This window comes from Volvox carteri (assembly GCF_000143455.1).
Source record: "Volvox carteri f. nagariensis unplaced genomic scaffold VOLCAscaffold_20, whole genome shotgun sequence".
In the NCBI taxonomy this organism is placed as follows: domain Eukaryota; kingdom Viridiplantae; phylum Chlorophyta; class Chlorophyceae; order Chlamydomonadales; family Volvocaceae; genus Volvox; species Volvox carteri.
In genome coordinates this window covers 1668529-1688002 of record NW_003307563.1, presented here as the reverse complement: position 1 = coordinate 1688002, position 19474 = coordinate 1668529, and the positions used below count along the sequence as shown (strand labels likewise).

Sequence of the window (19474 nt, the reverse complement as noted above, 5' to 3'; positions counted from 1 at the left end):
TTTCCCTAGACGCGGCTGTACTTTGTCTGCCCCAATTATGTGTACTCATGAAAGGACACCGCTGGGCAACGTCAAGTGTAATTCATCTTCGTCATCGTCCGTACATTGTGTTCCGGGAGAGAATGCAAAGCTGAAGCCGAAAGGCTAGCAGATTGTGGAACTTGTACAGAGAAATTTCCTTGGTGCGTATTGGTGGCAACGTCGGTTCCGCGGTCACTTGGAAGGGTTGGCGGTGAATCGGCTGTGACACCTTCGGCACAAACATGGCGCTAGCAGCCGCCGCCAAGCGAGCGGCGGCTGAAGGCCTACCCGGAATTCTCTGCATACTGCGCTTGGGCAGGCTTGGCGTGCACACGACATCAAGCGCGTTCAATCCTGCGGAACCCAAGCCCGTGCCGCTTGCCAAGCTTAAGGACTCATTCAATGAGGGAACTAGTATTACATATCTCGAGGAGCTGGAAGAGCGGTACCACAGGGACCCCAGCTCAGTGGACCGCACTTGGCAGGCCTTTTTCCGCAACTTGGACCAGGGCGTATCTGGCGAGGCCATGGCCGAGGCGTTCGATGCTTTCGAAAAAGGGAAATTGCACATGTCTCCATTTTCTGCAGCGGCAGTCTCCAATCAGACAGTGCAGGAGAGCATGCGTCTCCTGCTGCTTATTCGCGCTTACCAGGTATGTCTTCATGGCTGGGATATTCGCCTCAGCATGGTCATTATCTTGCCATGGACGAAGGAAATGTCGGAAATTTATGTGAGCGTCCCGCCAAACCTTGACTTGCAGGTGCTGGGGCACTTCGCAGCAGACCTCGACCCGCTGGGTATAAGCGGCCACGCTCACCCACCGGAGCTGGATCCATCGTTCTGGGGCTTCAAGGAGACGGACCTGGATAGGGAGTGAGCTTGCTAGTAGTCCCATCTATGCTCTTCTGCCTTTCCATTATCAGTCTGTCAGTGTCAGTACTTAAGGAAGCACCGTGCCATGTGATTGCGAATGGGTACACCTCACGCCCTGGGCCTTTACTGCAGTCCCAACCCCTCTGTAACGCCTTTTTACTTCCCGCATGGTCCTATCTGGCTTTTGGCATTCGCCATCAAATTCACCTGCCTTACTTTTTAATTGGACACATGCAGATGGTCGTCTTTGGTTTCGTTGCATAAGATTCCCCACCAACTTCCGCCACCACCACCGTCCCCGCCAGGTTTTACATCGGCAACTGGAACCAGGCTGGTTTCCTTGCGGAGGGCCGCCCCATGCGGACGCTTCGTGAAATGCTCACGCGCCTGCAGGAAACCTACTGCAGTAACATTGGATACGAGGTGCGGTGGTGGAGTTGGCGATTTGGTGGTTTGGGTCGGGTCCCCTAGGTTCCCCGGGAGCCATGACCTGCGTGTCAGGTGTCTCGAGCGGTGTTTGGACATGGCCCACATCGGGTATGCCAGTTCAAAGGATTGGGCTGATGATTGGATTTGTGGAGTGTACGGTGAAGATTAGGGAGGATACTGGAAACCGGGTGAAAGGTCGTCCGCGTGTTGGTTCCTACGTAGGAATAGTAAAGCAAGGTACGGGGGCTCGAGACCAGGAAAGAAGGGGCCTGGATCCTATTTAGGGTGCTGCCTGCTGCGAGCACTACAATAACGATGTTGGTAATTTAGGAAGCAAGTTCATTGATAACCTTGGCAGCAGGCACTTCTTACCAACAGACGCCACCGCACGTGGTGCATCGTAGTAAGTTAATCGCGAGCACGTTTACCTTTTTACGCTTATGCGGAGTTCTAAGCGTTGAGTTAGTTCGGACACGAAATGCGCTGGTGATCCGTCAGCGTTGCAGCATCCGTTAGCTCCAACGATAAGCGACATGGTGCTGCTGCGTGGTTGACTCCGGGTTTCTTGTGGGGGCTTTCAATGGAAGCTGCGGCTCGCTGTCGTGCAGACCGCTTTTCCGCGCTCAGTTTTCATGTGTGTCTCCAGCCTCGAAAAGCATTCCCCGCTCACCGGTAGGGTCCGATCACCCAAGCTTGTCCCCCCCGGTCCTCTCCCGGCCTTCACTTTCCCGCTGGCTCCTCGCAGTACATGCACATTCCGGAGCGCGACAAATGTAACTGGATCCGCGAGCGCATCGAGACAATTGATAAGGTGGGCGTGTGAGTGCACACGTGTACACTTGATGCATGGGCAACGGATGCTGTGTATCTGTCGTGCCACCGTTGGCACTTTCGGGCGCTCGTGAAATGGCCGTATTCCACTGTGCTTTTGAGAGCCCCTGCATCTTTATGTGCCGTTCGGATATCCATGTGCCATACAACAGCCAGGTGCTGTGTGCCCAGACCTACATCATACACCCACACCAACACGGCACATTCCTTTCTGCAGTCCCTGCCCTTCAAACAGGGCATGGGAAACCCGCAGATGCGCTACGCCTGTACATGCTCCCAGTCTCCAGTACCAGGAATACTGTCCCCTTGGCGCCAAGCGATATCCCCTCCCTTCTGATACGCCGCACTAACCTCCTGCCCTCCCGTGCCCGCCCGCAATGGTACGTACTCTCGCACATACAGGTCCAATTCACCAAGGCGCAGAAGCAGCACATGCTGGACCGTCTGGCTTGGTCGGACATGTTCGAGACGTTCCTGGCCAACAAGTACACGGCGGCCAAGCGCTTCGGCCTCGAGGGCGCTGAGAGCCTCATTCCGGGCATGAAGACCATCATTGACACGGCGGCGGACCTGGGTGTGCAGTCGGTGGTCATTGGCATGCCGCACAGAGGTGAATGGAGGGAGGGGCAGAGATGGGGGAGTGGAGGACCTGGGCATGGCCGCAGAAAGCGCTGTGGACTGGAGTACGAGGGGGGCCAGGAGGGAGGGTGGACGGGTGAAGCCTGAGGGCTGAGGGTTGAGGGCAGGCGTGCGATGTTCGTCATTTGTTGGGCTTGGGTGTACTGGGAGTCGGCTTTTGCTGAGTAATCAAACACGGAGTGAGGGTCAAGGATGTGGCGTAACGGACTGGACGCATGTGCATCATGATCCCGTGAGCTTGTGCAGGCGATTGTCAGGGAAACTGCTTCCAGCATGACAGCTCCCTTTCGCTTCCTGTCCCGGCTTCACCTCGTCTTCAGGTCGGCTTAACGTGTTGGCCAACGTGGTGCGGAAGCCGCTGGCACAGATCTTTAGCGAGTTCACGGGCAAGATGCACGAGGCGCACGAGGTGAGGCCCAAGCCGGTGCTTGTATGCACAGGAGCTGCCAGGCCCACATGTTAAGTGGCTGAGAAAGAGACGAACAAGGTTTGGAAAAGGAAGCATAAAGAACAGGCGTTGTGACAGGGGACAGATCCCTTCACCACGATGCGTCTCTATCCCACTAACCTGACAAAATGCTTTCCACATGAAGACATCAACGCGTCTGAACCAATCAAAGAATCAGCGCTTCGAAACCAACCAGCCGTTGCTTAAGCTATCAAGCTAAGCAACCCTTGAATTGGACTAATTAATTACCCCTGGTGCTATTTGTTTTTCCCCACCCTGTCTTAGGGCGAGTACACGGGCAGCGGTGACGTCAAGTACCATCTGGGAACCAGCTACAACCGGCCCACTGTCAACGGCAAGATGGTGCACCTCTCCCTGGTGGCCAACCCCTCGCACCTGGAAGCCGTGAACACGGTGGTGCTCGGAAAGACCCGTGGCAAGCAGTACTACAGGTAAGTGGCGGTAAGAGACGAGGCGGTGGGAGGCCGGCGGGCGGTGCATAGCCGCGGATTTCTGTACCTGTCCCGGGCCGTTCCGCTGAAATGTTATAGCTGTGCACATCGACACTTCTAAAACGCTCCTCACAGTCCCGTCTCTGACCCTTCCTTACGCCTCCTTTCCACGCCATACGCAGTGACGACCATGAACGACTGCGCAACATGGCCATCCTGCTGCACGGTGATGGTGCATTCAGCGGCCAGGGTATTGTGTATGAGACTCTGGACATGTCGGGGCTGCCGGACTACACGGTGGGCGGCACCATCCATCTGGTGGTCAACAACCAGGTGAGGCAGGGAGCGAAGTGAGTGGGTGGGCAGGGCGGTCTGTTCGGGCTGCTGTTGGAATGGGCGCGACTCGCAGCGAGTCTGCTCTTGTAGCCCAATACAAACCTGAACACGTGTCGCGCCGAAAGGCAGCCGGGATTAACGCGGGCGCCTTGTGCCGAAACCTCTCCGCAGGTCGCTTTTACAACCGACCCCAAGGACTCGCGCTCCTCGCCCTACTGCACCGATGTAGCTAAGAGCCTCAACTGCCCCATCTTCCATGTCAACGCGGATGACGTGGAGAGTGTCGTGCGGGTGTGCCAGCTGGCGGCGGAGTGGCGCCAGGTGTGAAGGGCCCGATCCGTAGGGACCGATCGGCGCGTGTTACATGTCACCCCTATCCAGTCAGAACTGCCCACAGACCCTTCGGCATTCTCGTGTTATCGTGGCATCTGCCCCCACGCATGCGACCTCAATGGGAGCTCCTGGCTGTTGGATCCCAAGCCCACAACCAAAGAACTACCTTCCGTTCCAAGGGTCCTTAGCCCCTCCGCCATACCCGAAGCTTGACAGAAGCAGTGCCTGCCGGTGGGCCTCGTTTAGCATGCGGTGACGTCAGTCCGTGTATGAGGCTGCCAATGCTTGTCCATTCCCAACAAACGCCCTTACCCCTTCCGGCCTGTGTTCTCTAGGCCTGGAAGTCAGACGTGGTGGTCGATCTGGTGTGTTACCGCAAGCACGGCCACAATGAGATCGATGAGCCCATGTTTACTCAGCCGCTCATGTACAAGAAGATCAAGGCCAAGAAGCACAGCCATGAGATGTATGCGGAGCGGTTGCTGGAGGAGGGCACTTTCACGAAGGTGACTACACTGTGGGATCTGCCGAATGCTGGGGCTTATATGACCCTGCTTGTATGCATACCCGACTGTCTTGACTACTGTCTAAACCCTCAACCCCACAATGCTGTGTTTTTGCTGTGCGCCAGCTATGCATTGCGGACGAATTTATGGACCTGTGATATGCATTTTTTGAAGTTGTCTACAAAATGTTGTCAAAAACCCTTACGTATGCACGCATGTACAGGAGGAGATTCGTGCCATCCATGACAAGATTCAGTCGCTGCTCAACGAGTCATTCGAGGCGGCCAAGGACTACAAACCCCAGAAGAAGGACTGGCTGGCCAGCCACTGGCACGGTTTCATGTCGCCGGCGCAGATGTCGCGCATCCGCAACACGGGCGTGCCGGCCGACCTGCTGCGAACCGTGGGTCACGCCATCACGGCGCTGCCTGAGGACTTCATCGCACACCGCCAGATCCGCAAGGTGTATGAGCAGCGCCGCTCCATGGTCGACACAGGTAAATCTATATAGGCACAGATGTAGCTGGTGGGGCGACCAAAACGCGCTTTCTGGGTAACTCTTTGGGAGTTGGAAGAAAATCTTGTCCACGTCAGTGGGCCCCGAGAAAGAGGGATCCTTTCTTAACTGTGTTCCTGAACCCGCTCCACGTGTTGCCTCCGCATGTTCCCTCGTGTCCTTGGCCCATTGGTCGCAGGCGAGGGTGTGGATTGGGCTATGGCTGAGGCACTGGCATTCGCGACCTTGCTGTCAGAGGGTAACCACGTGCGTCTGAGCGGCCAGGACGTGGAGCGTGGCACCTTCAGCCACCGCCACGCGGTACTGCACGACCAGAACACGGGTGAGCGGATGCAGGCGAAGCCGGTAGAGGACTGGGTGGTGTGCAGTTGTCGGATGCGGGGGAACATGCTTGGCCCGGGGGGCCACTACCGCAAGCGCCCTGGGTGTGCTCGCATAGCAGGCGGTCTGTAGGTAATCCCTGGGGCTACGAAACGTCGAGAGGCCTCACCAGCCCGGGTTTAACGGTTGAGTGGAGACATTGGAGATTCTCGTCCCGAGTCCTCTGATGGAATGGTCATGCTTCACACCTTGTGTCAACGTAATCTACTCCCTTCTTTGCATGGGGGCACTACCTGGCATTGCTTCCTTCCCGGTCCCGCCGCGTACCCGGCCGCCGCCACATCACCAACGCTGATAACGTCCCTTGCCACATCCGCCCGCAGGTGGCAAGTACGTGCCGCTGAACCACGTGTTTCCCGGCCAAACGAACAACAGCTTCACAGTGTGCAACTCCTCGCTGTCGGAGTTTGGTGTGCTGGGTTTCGAGTTGGGCTACAGCATGGAGAGCCCCAACAGCTTGGTGCTCTGGGAGGCGCAGTTTGGGGACTTTGCAAACGGCGCGCAGGTGGGAACTGGCGGTGGGGATGGAGCGGGGTCCAGAATGTTGTTGGGTTGTGCTGGTTGGGTTCACACCGAAGATACCTATGCGTGTCTTAATAGGGTAAAGGAAATTTTGAGTGTTTCGTACCCTAACGTCCCAATGGGACGAATTCGGGCGAATTTGGGGGCCATGCTCCAAAGGAGTTTAAGGATGACGGAAGGGGAGTGCAGAGGCGTCTTCGATTTATCTTTATCCAGGACAAACGATCCTTTTGTCATGGAAAGCATGCTCGTTTCCTTTCTTGATGTCCCGTCTTAACATGCGCGACCGTCTCCGATTCCGTCCGCTGCCCCTTCTTCAGATCATCTTTGACCAGTTCCTATCTTCTGGTGAGGCCAAGTGGCTGCGTCAAAGCGGCCTGGTGTGCCTGCTGCCCCACGGCTACGACGGCCAAGGTCCGGAGCATAGCAGCGCCCGCCTCGAGCGCTTCCTGCAGATGTGCGACGAGAACCCGTACGACATGCCGCACCACGATGAGGCGCAGTGGTTCACGGGCGGCCACCTGGGCACGCAGATCCAGCGTGCCAACTGGCAGGTCGTCAACTGCACCACGCCCGCAAACTACTTCCACGTGCTGCGGCGCCAGGTGCGGCCTGGGTGCGGCCAAGGCCAAGCCTGGCTTTAGTTTTCCCTTCGGGTTTTTGGCTCGCAGATAGCGTACTATCTGGGTCCCTTCCTTGCTGTCGCCTGTCTCCGCTTTTCCTCGCTCAACCCAAGGCAGTCGCAAAATCGTTCGTCCGAATTGCAGAACTTCCTTCCTACTTTGCTTTTAACAGGTGCATCGTCAGTTCCGCAAGCCGCTCATCGTGATGAGCCCCAAGAACCTGCTGCGCCACCCCATGTGCAAGTCGCCACTACGTGAATTTGACGACCAGCCGGATGATGCCAACATTGTGGGCGTGCGATTTAAGCGCGTCATCATGGACGATACGGGTGAGTCTGGCGATAGACTGGCAGACGTGGTGCTGGGAGATGGCCTTCGGGTTGATGTGCATGTTGTGGTTAAGGCATCAATTTCGCGCAATGACTGGCTCTTTGTGCGCTTTTAACGTGCTGTGCATTTACCATGTGCAAAAATCGTCTCGTTTTCCCGCTTGACCGCAGCTGTCTCGAGGTGGTGATCGCTGCGATAATCTCTTGAGCAGTGTTTTGTCACCCTGTAGTTGTAACAATACCTCTTTGTAAAGGCTACTCCTGTTCCTGACACGCCACCATGCCGCTGCAGGTCTCTTGCCCAAGGACCGTGGTCCACGGCCTCCCCAGGAACCCGACGTGAAGCGCGTCGTGTTCTGCTCAGGCAAGGTCTTCTACGACCTGCACGCGGAACGCGAGAAGCAGGGCAAGGTGCGCGATTGCTTCTTCCCTCTCCCTTCCTGCGGATCCGATTCCGTCCATGCACCTTTGATCTTTCCCTTCCCCCACCTTCATTTTACGCGTGCGCAGGAGGGCGTGGTCGCTATTGTTCGTGTGGAGCAACTGGCGCCTTTCCCCTTCGACCTCGTTTGCCGTGAGATCCGGCGCTACCCCAATGCGCAGCTGCTGTGGTGCCAGGAGGAGCCTATGAACATGGGTGCCTATCTCCACGTGCAGCCGCGCTTCGATACGTGCCTGCGGGAGGAGGGCAAGCCTATGCTGGGCAGGTGGGAACATGGGTCAGTGGGCTGCCAGGGCTATGCTTCTTCCTTGGAAGAAGCATAGGAAAGGCACGGGGGCTGTACAGGGCAATAGCCTTGAGTCCACGGGATGTCCTAAGGTGTTCATGACAAGGGTGGTGGTAGACTGGGTACATGGGTCGGATTCCCCGCTCTGGATGCCTGCGACAGCTGTTGCCTGGGCGTGGCAGTAGGTGAGCCATACCTGGCGCTGCAAAACCTTGAGATATTGACGTCTAGCAGCTGGGATTATGGCAGCAATTCACCCTTTGTTTTGTCGTGTTCTCTCCTGCACTTTGCAGGATGCCATATGCTGGTCGCCCGCCCATGGCGGCCACGGCTACGGGCTTTGGCGATGTGCACGCCCGGGAGCAGGCCAAACTCATCAAAGATGCGCTCGACGTGAACTACTGTTACCCTTGAACGACCTGTAGCGCGGGAATGGGCGAGCGGTGGACGGCCAAAGGTCTCGAACATCTGTTCCCGCAAAAGACCTAAGGCAGCAGCCGCACTGTTAAGAGTGATGTGTACGTGCTCCAAAGATGCAGTGCCCGCGGTTTGCCGGGGCGGCATTGTACGAGGCGAAGTTGCGAAGCGGGACGGCACCAGGCCTTTGGCAGTGCCTCTCTTCGCAAGCCAGCAAATGTGTTGTTCCGTTGCAACCTTCCGTCCTGGGCGTCAAAAGGGGCGTTGTCACTTGTCGCCAGCGAGCTGGTCACTGATTTGGCCGAATGTCTTCGTCAGCGGATTTGAGTAACTACGACAGCTGCTGGCTGCAATGTGCAGAAGTCAGCATGGTTGAGTGGGCGGTGTGTGTTTCCGCCTGGGAATACCCGCAGATGTCGCCCGCTTAGACGGTGATGTCGTGCCATGGTGAAAGCATGTGTTTCCTCGTGTGACATTAGACAGTGTGCTAGTTTCTGGCTCAAACGGCTTTTACTTTGGCGACGTGCTTCCTGCATGGTCTTTCTGTACGCCGACGCTGCCGCGCGCCTCCTCTTCGCGCGCGAGCGCACTGGTGCCCTTGGTAGACAGGGCATGCGGCAGCTGCGTTCCAGGCTTACCGTACCCATCTGCTGTCTTTGTTATAGTGCGTTTATGGTAGATGAAAAGTGCAGGTGTGTGCAGGCGTGGTCATGTCCTCCCGAGTGCATTGACACATGCAGTCGCACAACACATTCTTTCGTTAGGCAAACTGTTTGTCAACGGCATGTTGGTATGCCGTAACGTCGCATCGACAAGCGTTATCCAGCCCCCTCCATCTAGCTGCACACGTGGTCTTGACGCTCCGAATATTGCGCGTGGGAGGCGGGAAACGGAGGAACGGGGGAGGCAGGTATTCAAAGTCTCGCATATTGTGGGATGGATGCCTGGAGGGACAGGGAGACAGATTGTCGATCCTGGTTGCGGTGATCCTCTTGACTTAATCGCCATGATCCACACAGAGGCTGTGTACAGGTAATTAAGAGAGCTGAAGGTGCTGCCACAACGAATCCAGTGTACTAACCCTGGAAGAACCGTTGAGGGGATCACAGTACTGCCAACGAATTGTGCTGCTATTATTTCAGGAAGTCATAACGAAGGCGTTAACTATGGATGTATATTTTGCTGATCATGCATCGGAATCTCTGCCATGCGATACTTACATGCGCAAAACCTAGTTAATGGGCCTTCGTGCTATGCACCCGTGGGGAAAAAGTACGCAGTTCCACTGTACGCAGTTCCACTGACACTGGAACTGCGTAACGCCCTAAGTCCGCACGAAATGGCTGTGTCGGAATGTGGCCACGGAGAACAACTTGCGCCTTCCGCTAAAATATAGTCACATTCATCGCCCACCCCTAGTCAATGTCAAAGTCAGCCGCCTTTTGCCTTTGCTCCATTTGGCTTGGGACGTGTCGTCCAGAACGGAGTATGGCAGATCCAGCTGCGTGATAACCAGCAGATGATGGCAGCAGCAGCAGGCGAGGAGAAGGAAGTCAGACGGCGGAAAGAAAGGTGGAAGGTGAAAAACAAACTGAACCATCTGGGCCACGCTGAACCACCCGGGCCACGCATAAAGATGATGTCGCCCATCAAATGCGCACACGCCGTTCTGTCCTTGTTCAGCTGCATCAATGGCCCTGCCGGCACACGCAGCGTTTTCCTTTGTCGCGTGTTTAGGTAGTTGCGTCGGGCTTGTACTATATGCTCATCTCGCCACCCAGTGAAAATTCCCTTTCAATCCGTATTATATGATAGCGTACTCTCCGTTCTCATGGATCTCCCTAACTTACAAGCCTGTGCGGAACGGCCTTACAGCCTTATTCCCTACGAGCCTTGACTTCGGCGTGGCGTCCGTTCTTCCCTCTCTCCATCCACCTTATCTTCCCACTTTCCTGCCTTTTTCCTTCATTTTCCATAATTTCTTCCCTTTCTCACGGCATTTCATCTTCTTTAGTGTACGTCTACACACCTTGAGTTGGTACTTCCCAGGCACAGCCACCTGCAGCCACCTGCCGCCAGCACCCAGCCACACGTCCACCTCGCCCGGCGACGCCACCTCCGGCAGCAGAATCACCACCTCCAGCTGCTGGCTTTGACCATCAGATGATCCCGGTATCTCTCGTATAGTGTGTTCTGGCGTTCGAAGTCCTATCGGACTTTCCCCAGGCCGGGACAAGGTGGCGTCAGCGTCGGCAATGGGTGCTGCCGCAGTGCTGCAGCCAGCGGTCTCGTCATCATCAATGTCATACAGGATCTTCGCTGCCGCCGCCAGAGTGGCAGCGTGTTGTTGTTGCACGGACCGCGACTCGGCTGGCTGTGGGCCGTTAGAGGGTAGTTGACCCTGAAACAACATTGCAAAAGTTCTGAAGTGGAGCGTGGCTGCAGGCATGTCCGATATGTTTGTCGGCCCAAGCAGGTCCCCCAGGCCCCCAGCCCATCGCCAGCCATGCTGGCCCTGCTCCCCGCACACAAATTCCACTTACCCGTCCGTTTCGAGCACCGCTTGCAGGCCCCGTCCCCGCCTGTGACCTGCCCGCCACCTGCTGCAGCTGGTCCAATTGTTGGAGAGTGCGTTCCGCATTCCGCGGAGCCAAAGCGTCAGGGGTCAGGTGCACGAATTTGGCACGACCTCCGGGCGCGTCGCTGCGGGCAGTGTTTGCGTTTTACATCCGCGTTCCAAGGAGGGAGGATGAGGACGACGTGGGGCAAGGGAGCAATGGTACGCCGTGCTGGAATGACAATGGGACGCGGGGAAAGGAGGATAGGGGCGATAAACAACGCATAGAACACGGGGCGTCTATAGACGTGGCCTGTATAAATAAGCCTAGATCTTTCCTTGCGACCCTCAATCCGTTGACGCCGGAAGCATCATTTATGCGGAGCAGGTAGAAAAGCAGCCCGTGTATGGCAGTAATAGACAGTTATTGCAAGGGAAGCCTTACTGCATGGCGCTTCGCGTGACCCCTCGTGATCTGCCCCAAGCGCGGTGGCGCGCCGGAGTGGATGACCAAACCCACCCTTCCACTTGCCTTACAGCAAAGTCCGCGCCACCTTCGAACTTGCCGTCGCCGCGACTACTGACACTAGATCCAGCTCCATCAAGGGCGGCCTTCAGCGCCTTGGAATAATTAAACCCAGCTCCAGCGCACTTGCCTCTGCTTCGGCTCACATGCTGGCCGCCCGATGCGCTTGCGGCGTTGTCCCTCTGTGAACTGTTTTTATTGCAAGTAGTGATGGTGGCGTTGACGGTGCTTTCATTGATCCCCGATCCGTTGGGACTAGCATGAACGAAGTTCGCTCTGCAGGCGAAATGTCGCGAAAGGCCGAGTCAACGCTGTGACTGGGCGCCGTGACGGGGTGCAAGATATAAAATAAACACGAATCTCACTTTGTGAATAGTACACGTCCTTGTAGATTGTCTGGTAACGATGACGCTGCTGGAAGGTCGAAAATCCGAACGTAATCAAACGGCGCTGGATGGGGCTCTGGTACTGCCATACTATATAAAGGTATCCATAGACTATGTATAAGCGGAGCTTTAGCACAATTAACCTGGGTTGGGAATGATCCAACCGATAACCGTACGAGACCAACCACTTTCTTACTGAAGAAACTGCCGGCATCATGCCGTTCGATGCCGGCCTACATATTCAGTTGTTGTCCATAACTAACAGTTAGTCTAGTTTCTGACCTTACTTCGTCAACCCAGCTATATATACGCCTTGCCACGGCGATGCCGGCGCTCCCGTTCTACCCAACCTTGGTATACGTCGGGATCTCTTCCTTGAATCCTGTTCTTTATTAAAGAGGCTGGCTCGTGCGGCTGCCGCTATTTCACAGCGCCTGCGGCCGCCGTTATCAGTGTTTCGGGGTGTGCGAGCTTGTGTGCAAGCTCAACAGAGGGGAATGTTCGTTCAAAAGCTCAATCCTCTGACGGGGGAGGCTGATTGGGTACTCGTAAATGATCCAGGTAAGGAACTACGACAACTACGGCTTCCACGCTTCCCTTTTTCGTCCACTCGACTTCCTTACGCACAGCAACTGCGAAAGTGAACGCCCTTTCCCCCCTCCCCGCTCTCCCCCTTCACGCATTCACACACCAACATTCCCCCGCGCATAGAAATAGCTCCTGACCATGTTTGCACGAGCCCATCCTTCCGTACTGCTGGCTGGCAATAGTGCCCACGAGCAACTGCAAAACCTGCACCTCCCTTCCCCGCTTCCCAAACACACACGACACAAGAATTTACATTCCCGGACTGACACTGCCAGAGATTTCAACCGTCCAACCGCATGTACTGCAACTGCGCAGTATGTTTTTGGGCCTGCAGGTACTGCCTCATTAACCCTGGCCTGCACACACACGCACCCTCTACACACGAATATATTCCAAATCCCATATCCCTCGTAAGGCCTGGGTGACGAGGACGATGCCTCAGCGGACCTCGTGGCCACGTCATCCTACCTGGACATGCTGACAGACAAACGCCGAAACACAGCATACCACGCAGCCCTGCGCCGCGTCATACAGGCCAAGCAGCGCGACGCAGCGGCTGCGGCTGCTGCTGCTGCTGCAACTGCAACCGTTGCCAGCAGTAGCGGCAGCAGCTGTGGGGCCGGTGTTCGTGTCCTCGATATCGGAACGGGCACAGGACTCCTGGCGATGATGGCGGCGAGGTTGCTGGCGGCAGGTGGCGGTACGGCCGCCGCCGCCGCCGCAGTCACCACAGCGCCAGCGGGTGAGGACCACCAGGCGGGGCCGGACACCCCCCCCGGCGCCCCCGTCATCGCTTGTGAGGTGTTTCCACCCATGCAGAACCTGGCCCGTCGAGTGATTGCCCGCAATGGCCTGGCAGAAGTTATACGTGTCGTCAATAAACGGTCGGACGAGATTGTCGTACAGCAGCCGGGCGAAGCGGCAGCCAAGCAGGCGGTAGGGGCGGCAGCGGCAAGGGCGGCGCGCGCTGCCGCCGCTGCGGGAACCGCGGCGGCGGCTCCTGACATGTACGGCCGCGCTGACGTCATCGTGACGGAGATCTTTGATTCAGAGCTGCTTGGCGAGGGTATGATTCCTACCATGCGACATGCCGTACAGCACCTCCTCAAAGTGAGTGGTACGGCACTATGAGCCGTAGCAGCGTGCGATCTGGGAACTTGGGCCTCTTTCCAAATCTTTACCCTGCCGTACACCCTGCGGTACAAAAGCAGCTCAGATCACGGTCCCACTTGCTCATACTCCCCGCTTTCTGTACTCCCAAACCCAGGAGTGGAGGGTCTACCTACGCTGCAATCCCATCCCGCAACTCCCAACCCCAACCGACCATGTCCACCCCCAACCAACCCCCAACCACCTCTGTACCCACACCACTCAGGACGGCGGCGTGGTCATACCGGCCATTTCCCGCGTGTATGGGCAGCTCGTACAGTGCCCCCTGATGCATAATATGACCGGTACGACATGCTTGGGGTACGGCGATGGTTCAAGGAGGAAAGTGCGGTCGCAGAGGCACTCAAAAGAGTATCTCCCCCCCTTCCCCCCGGTGTGGGTTTCCCTCCCTTTGCCTTTGCCTTACCCCAAACGGGTCGGTTGCATGTCCTCGGCATTAGCGTTGACACACACATAGACATACATACATACATGCACACATACGCAGTTCCTGCCGCGCGGCTCAGTTTGTTAGAGCACACACGCGGATGGTGACCTATCCTGAGGGCCATCAAAACTTCCCTGGCGCTACCCGGGCCCCACCAGCTCAGCCACTGGCCAGCTCCCGCCCATGCAGCGGCCGGCACCTTTGACGCCGGTCGGTCGTTTCTTTAACTCTCCCTTTCCCACACACTGTTTCCCCCTGGCACCACCTTACCGCGAGGACGCGCAAAGGGCTGCGGAGGAAGGGGTCGTCGGGCGCCCCAGGCGGCAGTGCAGCCGCTGCAGCTGCTGATGCCGCCTCTGCTCCCGCCCCTAATGGTGCTGCTGCTGCTACCGCTACTGCTACTATTGCTGCTGAGGGGGGTTCGTCGTCCTTCTGCCCCGGGTTAGGGGCGGCTGCAGCTGCGGCTGCCGACCGGGTGCTCGGGGCGCTGAGCGAGCTGGACGCGGGGGCCCGCACGGCCTTTTACTGCTCTGAAGATTTTTACGAGGTGAGCGAGCGAGCAAAAGTTTAAGACGAGGGACTGCTAAATTTGTAAGGTGAAGCAATAATCAAAACAGTTCAGCACTACACCCGAATGGGGAACGTTTCCGGCGCGCTTCGGAAGGGACCGCAACCTCCCCCCTTGTAATACGGAGGAGCACGGAATGCGGGAACGTGACCAGACTCCTACGCGCCCTGAAGGTCCCCACCCTCCGTAACGTAGTCCACCATCCGCCGTACACCAAGTACCCGTTCACCTGGCCGCCGTACTCGCAGGTACGGGAGATGCACGTGGATCTGTTGTACCAGCACGATAAGATCCGAAAGCGCCTTTGCTCCGAGGCCCACCCTGAGTCGCACGTGGATGGCAGCAGCAGCGACGGCAGTAGCAGTGCTCATTCCACCCTGGAACAGCAGCAGCAGCCGGAGCAGCAGCAGCCGCTGCTACAGCCGCTGAGCGAACCTTTCCTGGTGCTTGACTTCGACTGGTTGCGGCCACCGCCGCCCGCAGGCCGCCGTACGGTTTGCGAGGTAGGTGCTTGCTGAGGTGGGGTCGAGGGAGGGGGCCCCCGTCCTACCTACATGCTACCCACCTAGCTGCCTATCTACCCATGTACGGATGCCGTACACAGGTACCTGTGACTCAGGCCGGCAGTGCTCATGCCGTCTTGCTGTGGTGGCAGCTGGGAATGACTCCACCTCCACCACCACCACCACCACCACCGCCGCTGCCGCCGCCGCAAGAGCCACCACAGCCGTCAACCGATGATGCGCAAGTGCAGCAACCGGAGGGCGGCGCAACATCTCCTCCGCGGCCTCCGCCGCTGCTTCTGAGCACTTCCCCAGAGTGGCTGCAAGGCAGGGTGGAGGCGGGGGGTGACGGGGGGCCGCTCCAGGGAGTGGAGCAGCAGTGGAGGGACCACTGGAAGCAATGCTGGGTACAGGTACGACAAAGTACGGGCGGGTAGTGTGGGGGTTATGGTGGTTGTGCATAGCTGTTGTGTGAAGTAGCTTCAAGTAATTTAGTCGGTTGCAGAGCGGATGGAAAGGTGTCAACCGGAGGGATGTTTAGCCGGAAGGTAAGAAGGGAGCACGGCCGCCGTCGCTGGGAAAGGAAGGATCAGCATTCGCAGTGGTGGTGATGGTGGTTTTGCCAGATCTTCCGTAGCCCCTCCCTCAGCTCAGCCGAGCTAGAGGTGTTGCCGTCTGCCTATCCGGAATTCCGCCACGAATGACACGACGGCGAAAGGGCCCCCGTTAATCAACAACATCAATAGAATTAACCACCACAACAACAACAATATTAAAAAACCGACAATGTTGTTGTATTTCAGTTAGCGGACGATGCAGCGGCGGTTCGTTGCGGTGACGTCCTGCGGGTCGCATTCGAACATGACGACCTGAACATCCGGAGCAAGATGATGATGGTGATGGTGACGACGGCGGCGACAGAGGCAACGTCAGCGTCAGCGGAGACAGACGTGCCGACCCCGCCAGTGGCGGCGGCAGTTCCCGCCGCCACCGACGAAGACGGCTCCTCCGTCCGTGGCAGCGGCGACGGCGACGGCGACGACGGCGGGAAGGCGGCGATGTTGACGGGGGCATGTTTGAGTGCTAGGGAGCGTTTGATGGCGCTCCGTGCCGAGGCCGAGGCGGAGGAGGTATCCCGGCAACAGCTGATGCCGCTGCTGAGCTGGCTAGGACCGCTGGTAGGTAGCCCCCGCCGCCAGCACCGCAGCAGAGATATTGCTGTTGCCACTGTTGTTTTGTCGTTGTCGTTGTTGTTGTTGTTGTCGTTGTTGATGGGGTGTTACACTGTGGGCGGCTCTCGTCCCGAGAAAGGACCGAGAGCACCGTGGCCCTGTTGTTGTTGCTGTTGCTCTTCTTCTTCTTCCCCTTCGCCACGGTGGTTCAGCTCAGTCCAGCCCAACCCGAAGGCCCCGCTCCTTCCTCCTGCACGTCCCTGCGCCCCTCCTTTCCTCACCTCTGCATGTATGTATGTATGTATGTATGTATGTATGTATGTATGTATGTATGTATGTATGTATGTATGTATGTATGTATGTATGTATGTATGTATATGTATATGTATAAATATGCTATATATAGCATTTATGTATACCCACATATAGATATGTATATAGGTGGACATATACACCCAAGCGCACATAAAACACATAGGACGCCGGTCCCTCGTGCTGTCGCGTACGGCAATACGTCACCGCAGGCGCTGCTGCAGCTCGGAGATCGCGACCGACTGATCAGCTTCGCAGCAGCGCTTCGAACCGCACTGGAGGAGGCGACAAGGCTGCCGGCAGCCGCCGCAGCCGCCGCCAGCGGCGGCACTGACCCATCCGCCGGCGATGCCGCCGCCGCCCTCAATCCCGGAGGCGCCGAGGTGGTGGTTGTGGACGGCAGTATGTCCCTCGGACTCCTAGCCGCGTCCCACCCTGGAGTGGCGTCAGTCACGCTATTGAAGGTGTGAGGAGCGGGGGGAGGGGGGCACGCAGCGGGGCGTTGCAGTGCAGTGGGGCAGTGGGCCACGGGGAGTATGAGCAGATGACGGGCAAGGGCCGTGTAGTAAGGACAAGGAATCGGGGCGGAGGACCGGGCCGGATGTCCACCGGCCGGTAGGCGTCGTCCCTCGTGGGATCTTGTCTCTCTCCTCCCTCCTCTCCCTCCTCCTCCACTCCGGGGTCAGGTCGGGTCGGGTCGGGTGTTTCTTTCTTCCCGATACCCCCTTCACTGCTCCCCCCTCCCCCAACGCACTCTTACCTCTCCGCACTCACCCCACCCCTTGTGGGTGCCAGGGATCAAGCACACACCGGCAGTTGACCCCCTGTTTTTATTTCACTTCACTTCATATTAAATGACTCCCTCCTCCCCCTCACTTCCCCAGGAGGACAACCTATCCGCTCAGAACTGGCTGCGGGCAGCCGCAAAGCACCTAGACATAACCGCCAACAAGATCAAATCCATCCGCTCCGAAACCTACTTCAAGCGCCTCCGTGCATCCGCCGGCGCCACTGGCGGCAGTGCCACCCCCTCAGCGGCAGCGGCGGGCCAAGGGCCGTTGGTCCTGATTTCAGAGCCGTACTTTTCAGAATTTGAGCAGTTGGTTCCCTGGGCCCATCTCAAGTTCTGGCGGGACTATGACGTCATCCGCGGCTCTCCGGCGGCGCGGGCAGGTCGCCGGGTGGTGGGCTTCCCGCGGGCCGCCCGGCTGGTGGCGGTGGCGGCGGCGCTCCCTGAGCTTTGGCGCACGAGATGCGCTCTCGGTGGGTGCGTGGGTGGGTGGGTGGTTGAGGCCTCACTGTGTGGGAGGGGGGGGTAACTGGGTAGGGGGGGAGTGGGTTGCCCTCTAAAGCGGCGCTCCACTTTTTGCCCGTAGCTGCTCTTCCTGCAGTCCACACTGCTGTGACCCTGTGAGCAGCCGCAGGTGTGGGGGGGCACACTGACAGTGTGGGGTGGGGTGGGGTGGGGTCGGGTCGGGTCGAGCGTGGATGAGGTCATTTTTGCGGCTTTGTTTGGTCTCCTTTTCCCCACCACCCCATTCCGGCCTGCGCTCAGGCGATGTGGAGGGGCTCGACCTGTCCGCGGCCAATGCGGTTCTGGGAGTGGTAGGGGCGCCGGCGGAGGCAGAGGCGGAGGTGGAGGCGGCGGCCGGGGTTCAGAGCGGCGCCGACTCCGACGATGATGTTTGGGGTGATGAAGGCAGCGGCGACGACGCGGAGCGCGTGGGAGATGGAGCCAATGCCGGCAAAGTACGGCAGCCGCTCCCAATCCTGCCGTACTCGGTCTGGCAGGCCGGCGGCGGCTACCAGGAGCTCAGCGCCCGCCAGGAGTTGTTCGTACTTGATTGCGACGGGCACCTGAACGATGTAGAGGGCAATGCAACCCTGACAGTGACCCATGGTTCCGTGTGCCACGCAGTCGTTCTGTGGTTGGAGTACGACTTGGGACCCTCTGCAGCGTCAGCGGCAGAGAACGGGACGGCGGGGCAGGGCAGATTGGTGGTTAGTACGGCACCAGCGAAGGACGGCGGGCCCACGGCGACAGTTCAGGGGGTGTACCTGCTGCGGCAGCCTGTGGAAGTGACCCACGGGTCCCGGCTTCACGTCACTGCGCAATTTGACGGCCTTGATGCGGATGTAGGTGTGGATGTGACGGTCCTGCCGCCGCTGACGTGAAGCTCTGGCAGCTTTTGGCCGGGTGGATGTATGTCTGTATGTTTGTGAGGCTCTCTGCCTGAACGGACGCGATGAGGAGAGGGGAGAGAAGACGGGAGAGTTGTGTGGTTCAGGTGACGTAATGGCCCTGCTGGATGGGTGCTTAGGTCATGAAGTGCATGCAAACATCGACGAGATATGTTACCAAAGCATGCCCAGGCATGCTGCAAGGAGGCAGGGTTAGTTACGTTGGGGCAAGTATATGCCCAGTGATTATGCAGCTGCATTTCACAGGGCTCATAAATTACTGGGTCGGACAATAATTGTGTCGAATTCCTTTGAAGCCGAAGAACGGGCTCGACCCCGGCGCTACCAGCGGACCCTCACGCACCTTTCCGAGTCGACCTCCTACTCAGCAGGACGGCAACAGCAACTTTATTATCAACTGCGCACGGTATGCGGTCTTAAAACAGGTTTGACTACTCGACGATGTATGGCAGCGCTCCACATCAAGCAGACTCTTGCAACCGTAAATGTTTTGATGGTCTCTGCAGGGTGTTTGCCGTACTGCACCAAAGCTATGGACATGTGCACCAGCCATAGACCATAGCGTCAGACTCAAGAGTTGGCCTGGATCAGACACCTGTCTTTCAAGACTGAACTCAAAATTATGCAATACAGAGCAATTATTTGTAGACTCAAAGATGGACGGCCAGGTCACTAAG

The 19474-nt window shown here is 57.7% G+C and overlaps 2 protein-coding genes across 2 annotated transcripts; both read left to right on the top strand.

The window, feature by feature from the left end:
• The first annotated feature begins 160 nt into the window (after nt 1-160).
• On the top strand, nt 161-9574 carry ogd1 (E1 subunit of 2-oxoglutarate dehydrogenase). Its single transcript, XM_002950853.1, has 18 exons — nt 161-674; nt 783-895; nt 1201-1318; nt 2070-2135; nt 2558-2765; nt 3115-3203; nt 3528-3694; nt 3877-4027; nt 4202-4351; nt 4699-4869; nt 5093-5366; nt 5565-5708; nt 6091-6272; nt 6610-6894; nt 7085-7241; nt 7534-7652; nt 7752-7948; nt 8263-9574. Exons 1-18 carry the CDS (start codon nt 264-266, stop codon nt 8381-8383), a joined length of 3123 nt encoding a protein of 1040 aa, XP_002950899.1. The 5' UTR covers nt 161-263; the 3' UTR covers nt 8384-9574.
• A 3538-nt stretch (nt 9575-13112) lies between these two features.
• On the top strand, nt 13113-19096 carry VOLCADRAFT_104892 (uncharacterized protein; the record flags this gene model as incomplete). Its single annotated transcript, XM_002950852.1, has 8 exons — nt 13113-13553; nt 13819-13897; nt 14499-14587; nt 14857-15111; nt 15213-15524; nt 16808-17059; nt 17480-17858; nt 18151-19096. The coding sequence occupies 8 exons, from the start codon at nt 13113-13115 to the stop codon at nt 18768-18770; spliced, it is 2427 nt and encodes an 808-aa protein (XP_002950898.1). The 3' UTR covers nt 18771-19096.
• Nucleotides 19097-19474: the final 378 nt, after the last annotated feature.

What these genes read in the sequence shown, in the direction of transcription:
- ogd1 (XM_002950853.1), top strand. Translation starts at nt 264, where the DNA reads ATGGCGCTAGCAGCCGCCGCCAAGCGAGCGGCGGCTGAAGGCCTACCC. An exon ending in TCCACGTGCTGCGGCGCCAG is followed by an intron (nt 6,895 to 7,084) that starts GTGCGGCCTGGG and finishes TGCTTTTAACAG; the next exon opens with GTGCATCGTCAGTTCCGCAA. An exon ending in CGTCATCATGGACGATACGG is followed by an intron (nt 7,242 to 7,533) that starts GTGAGTCTGGCG and finishes ATGCCGCTGCAG; the next exon opens with GTCTCTTGCCCAAGGACCGT.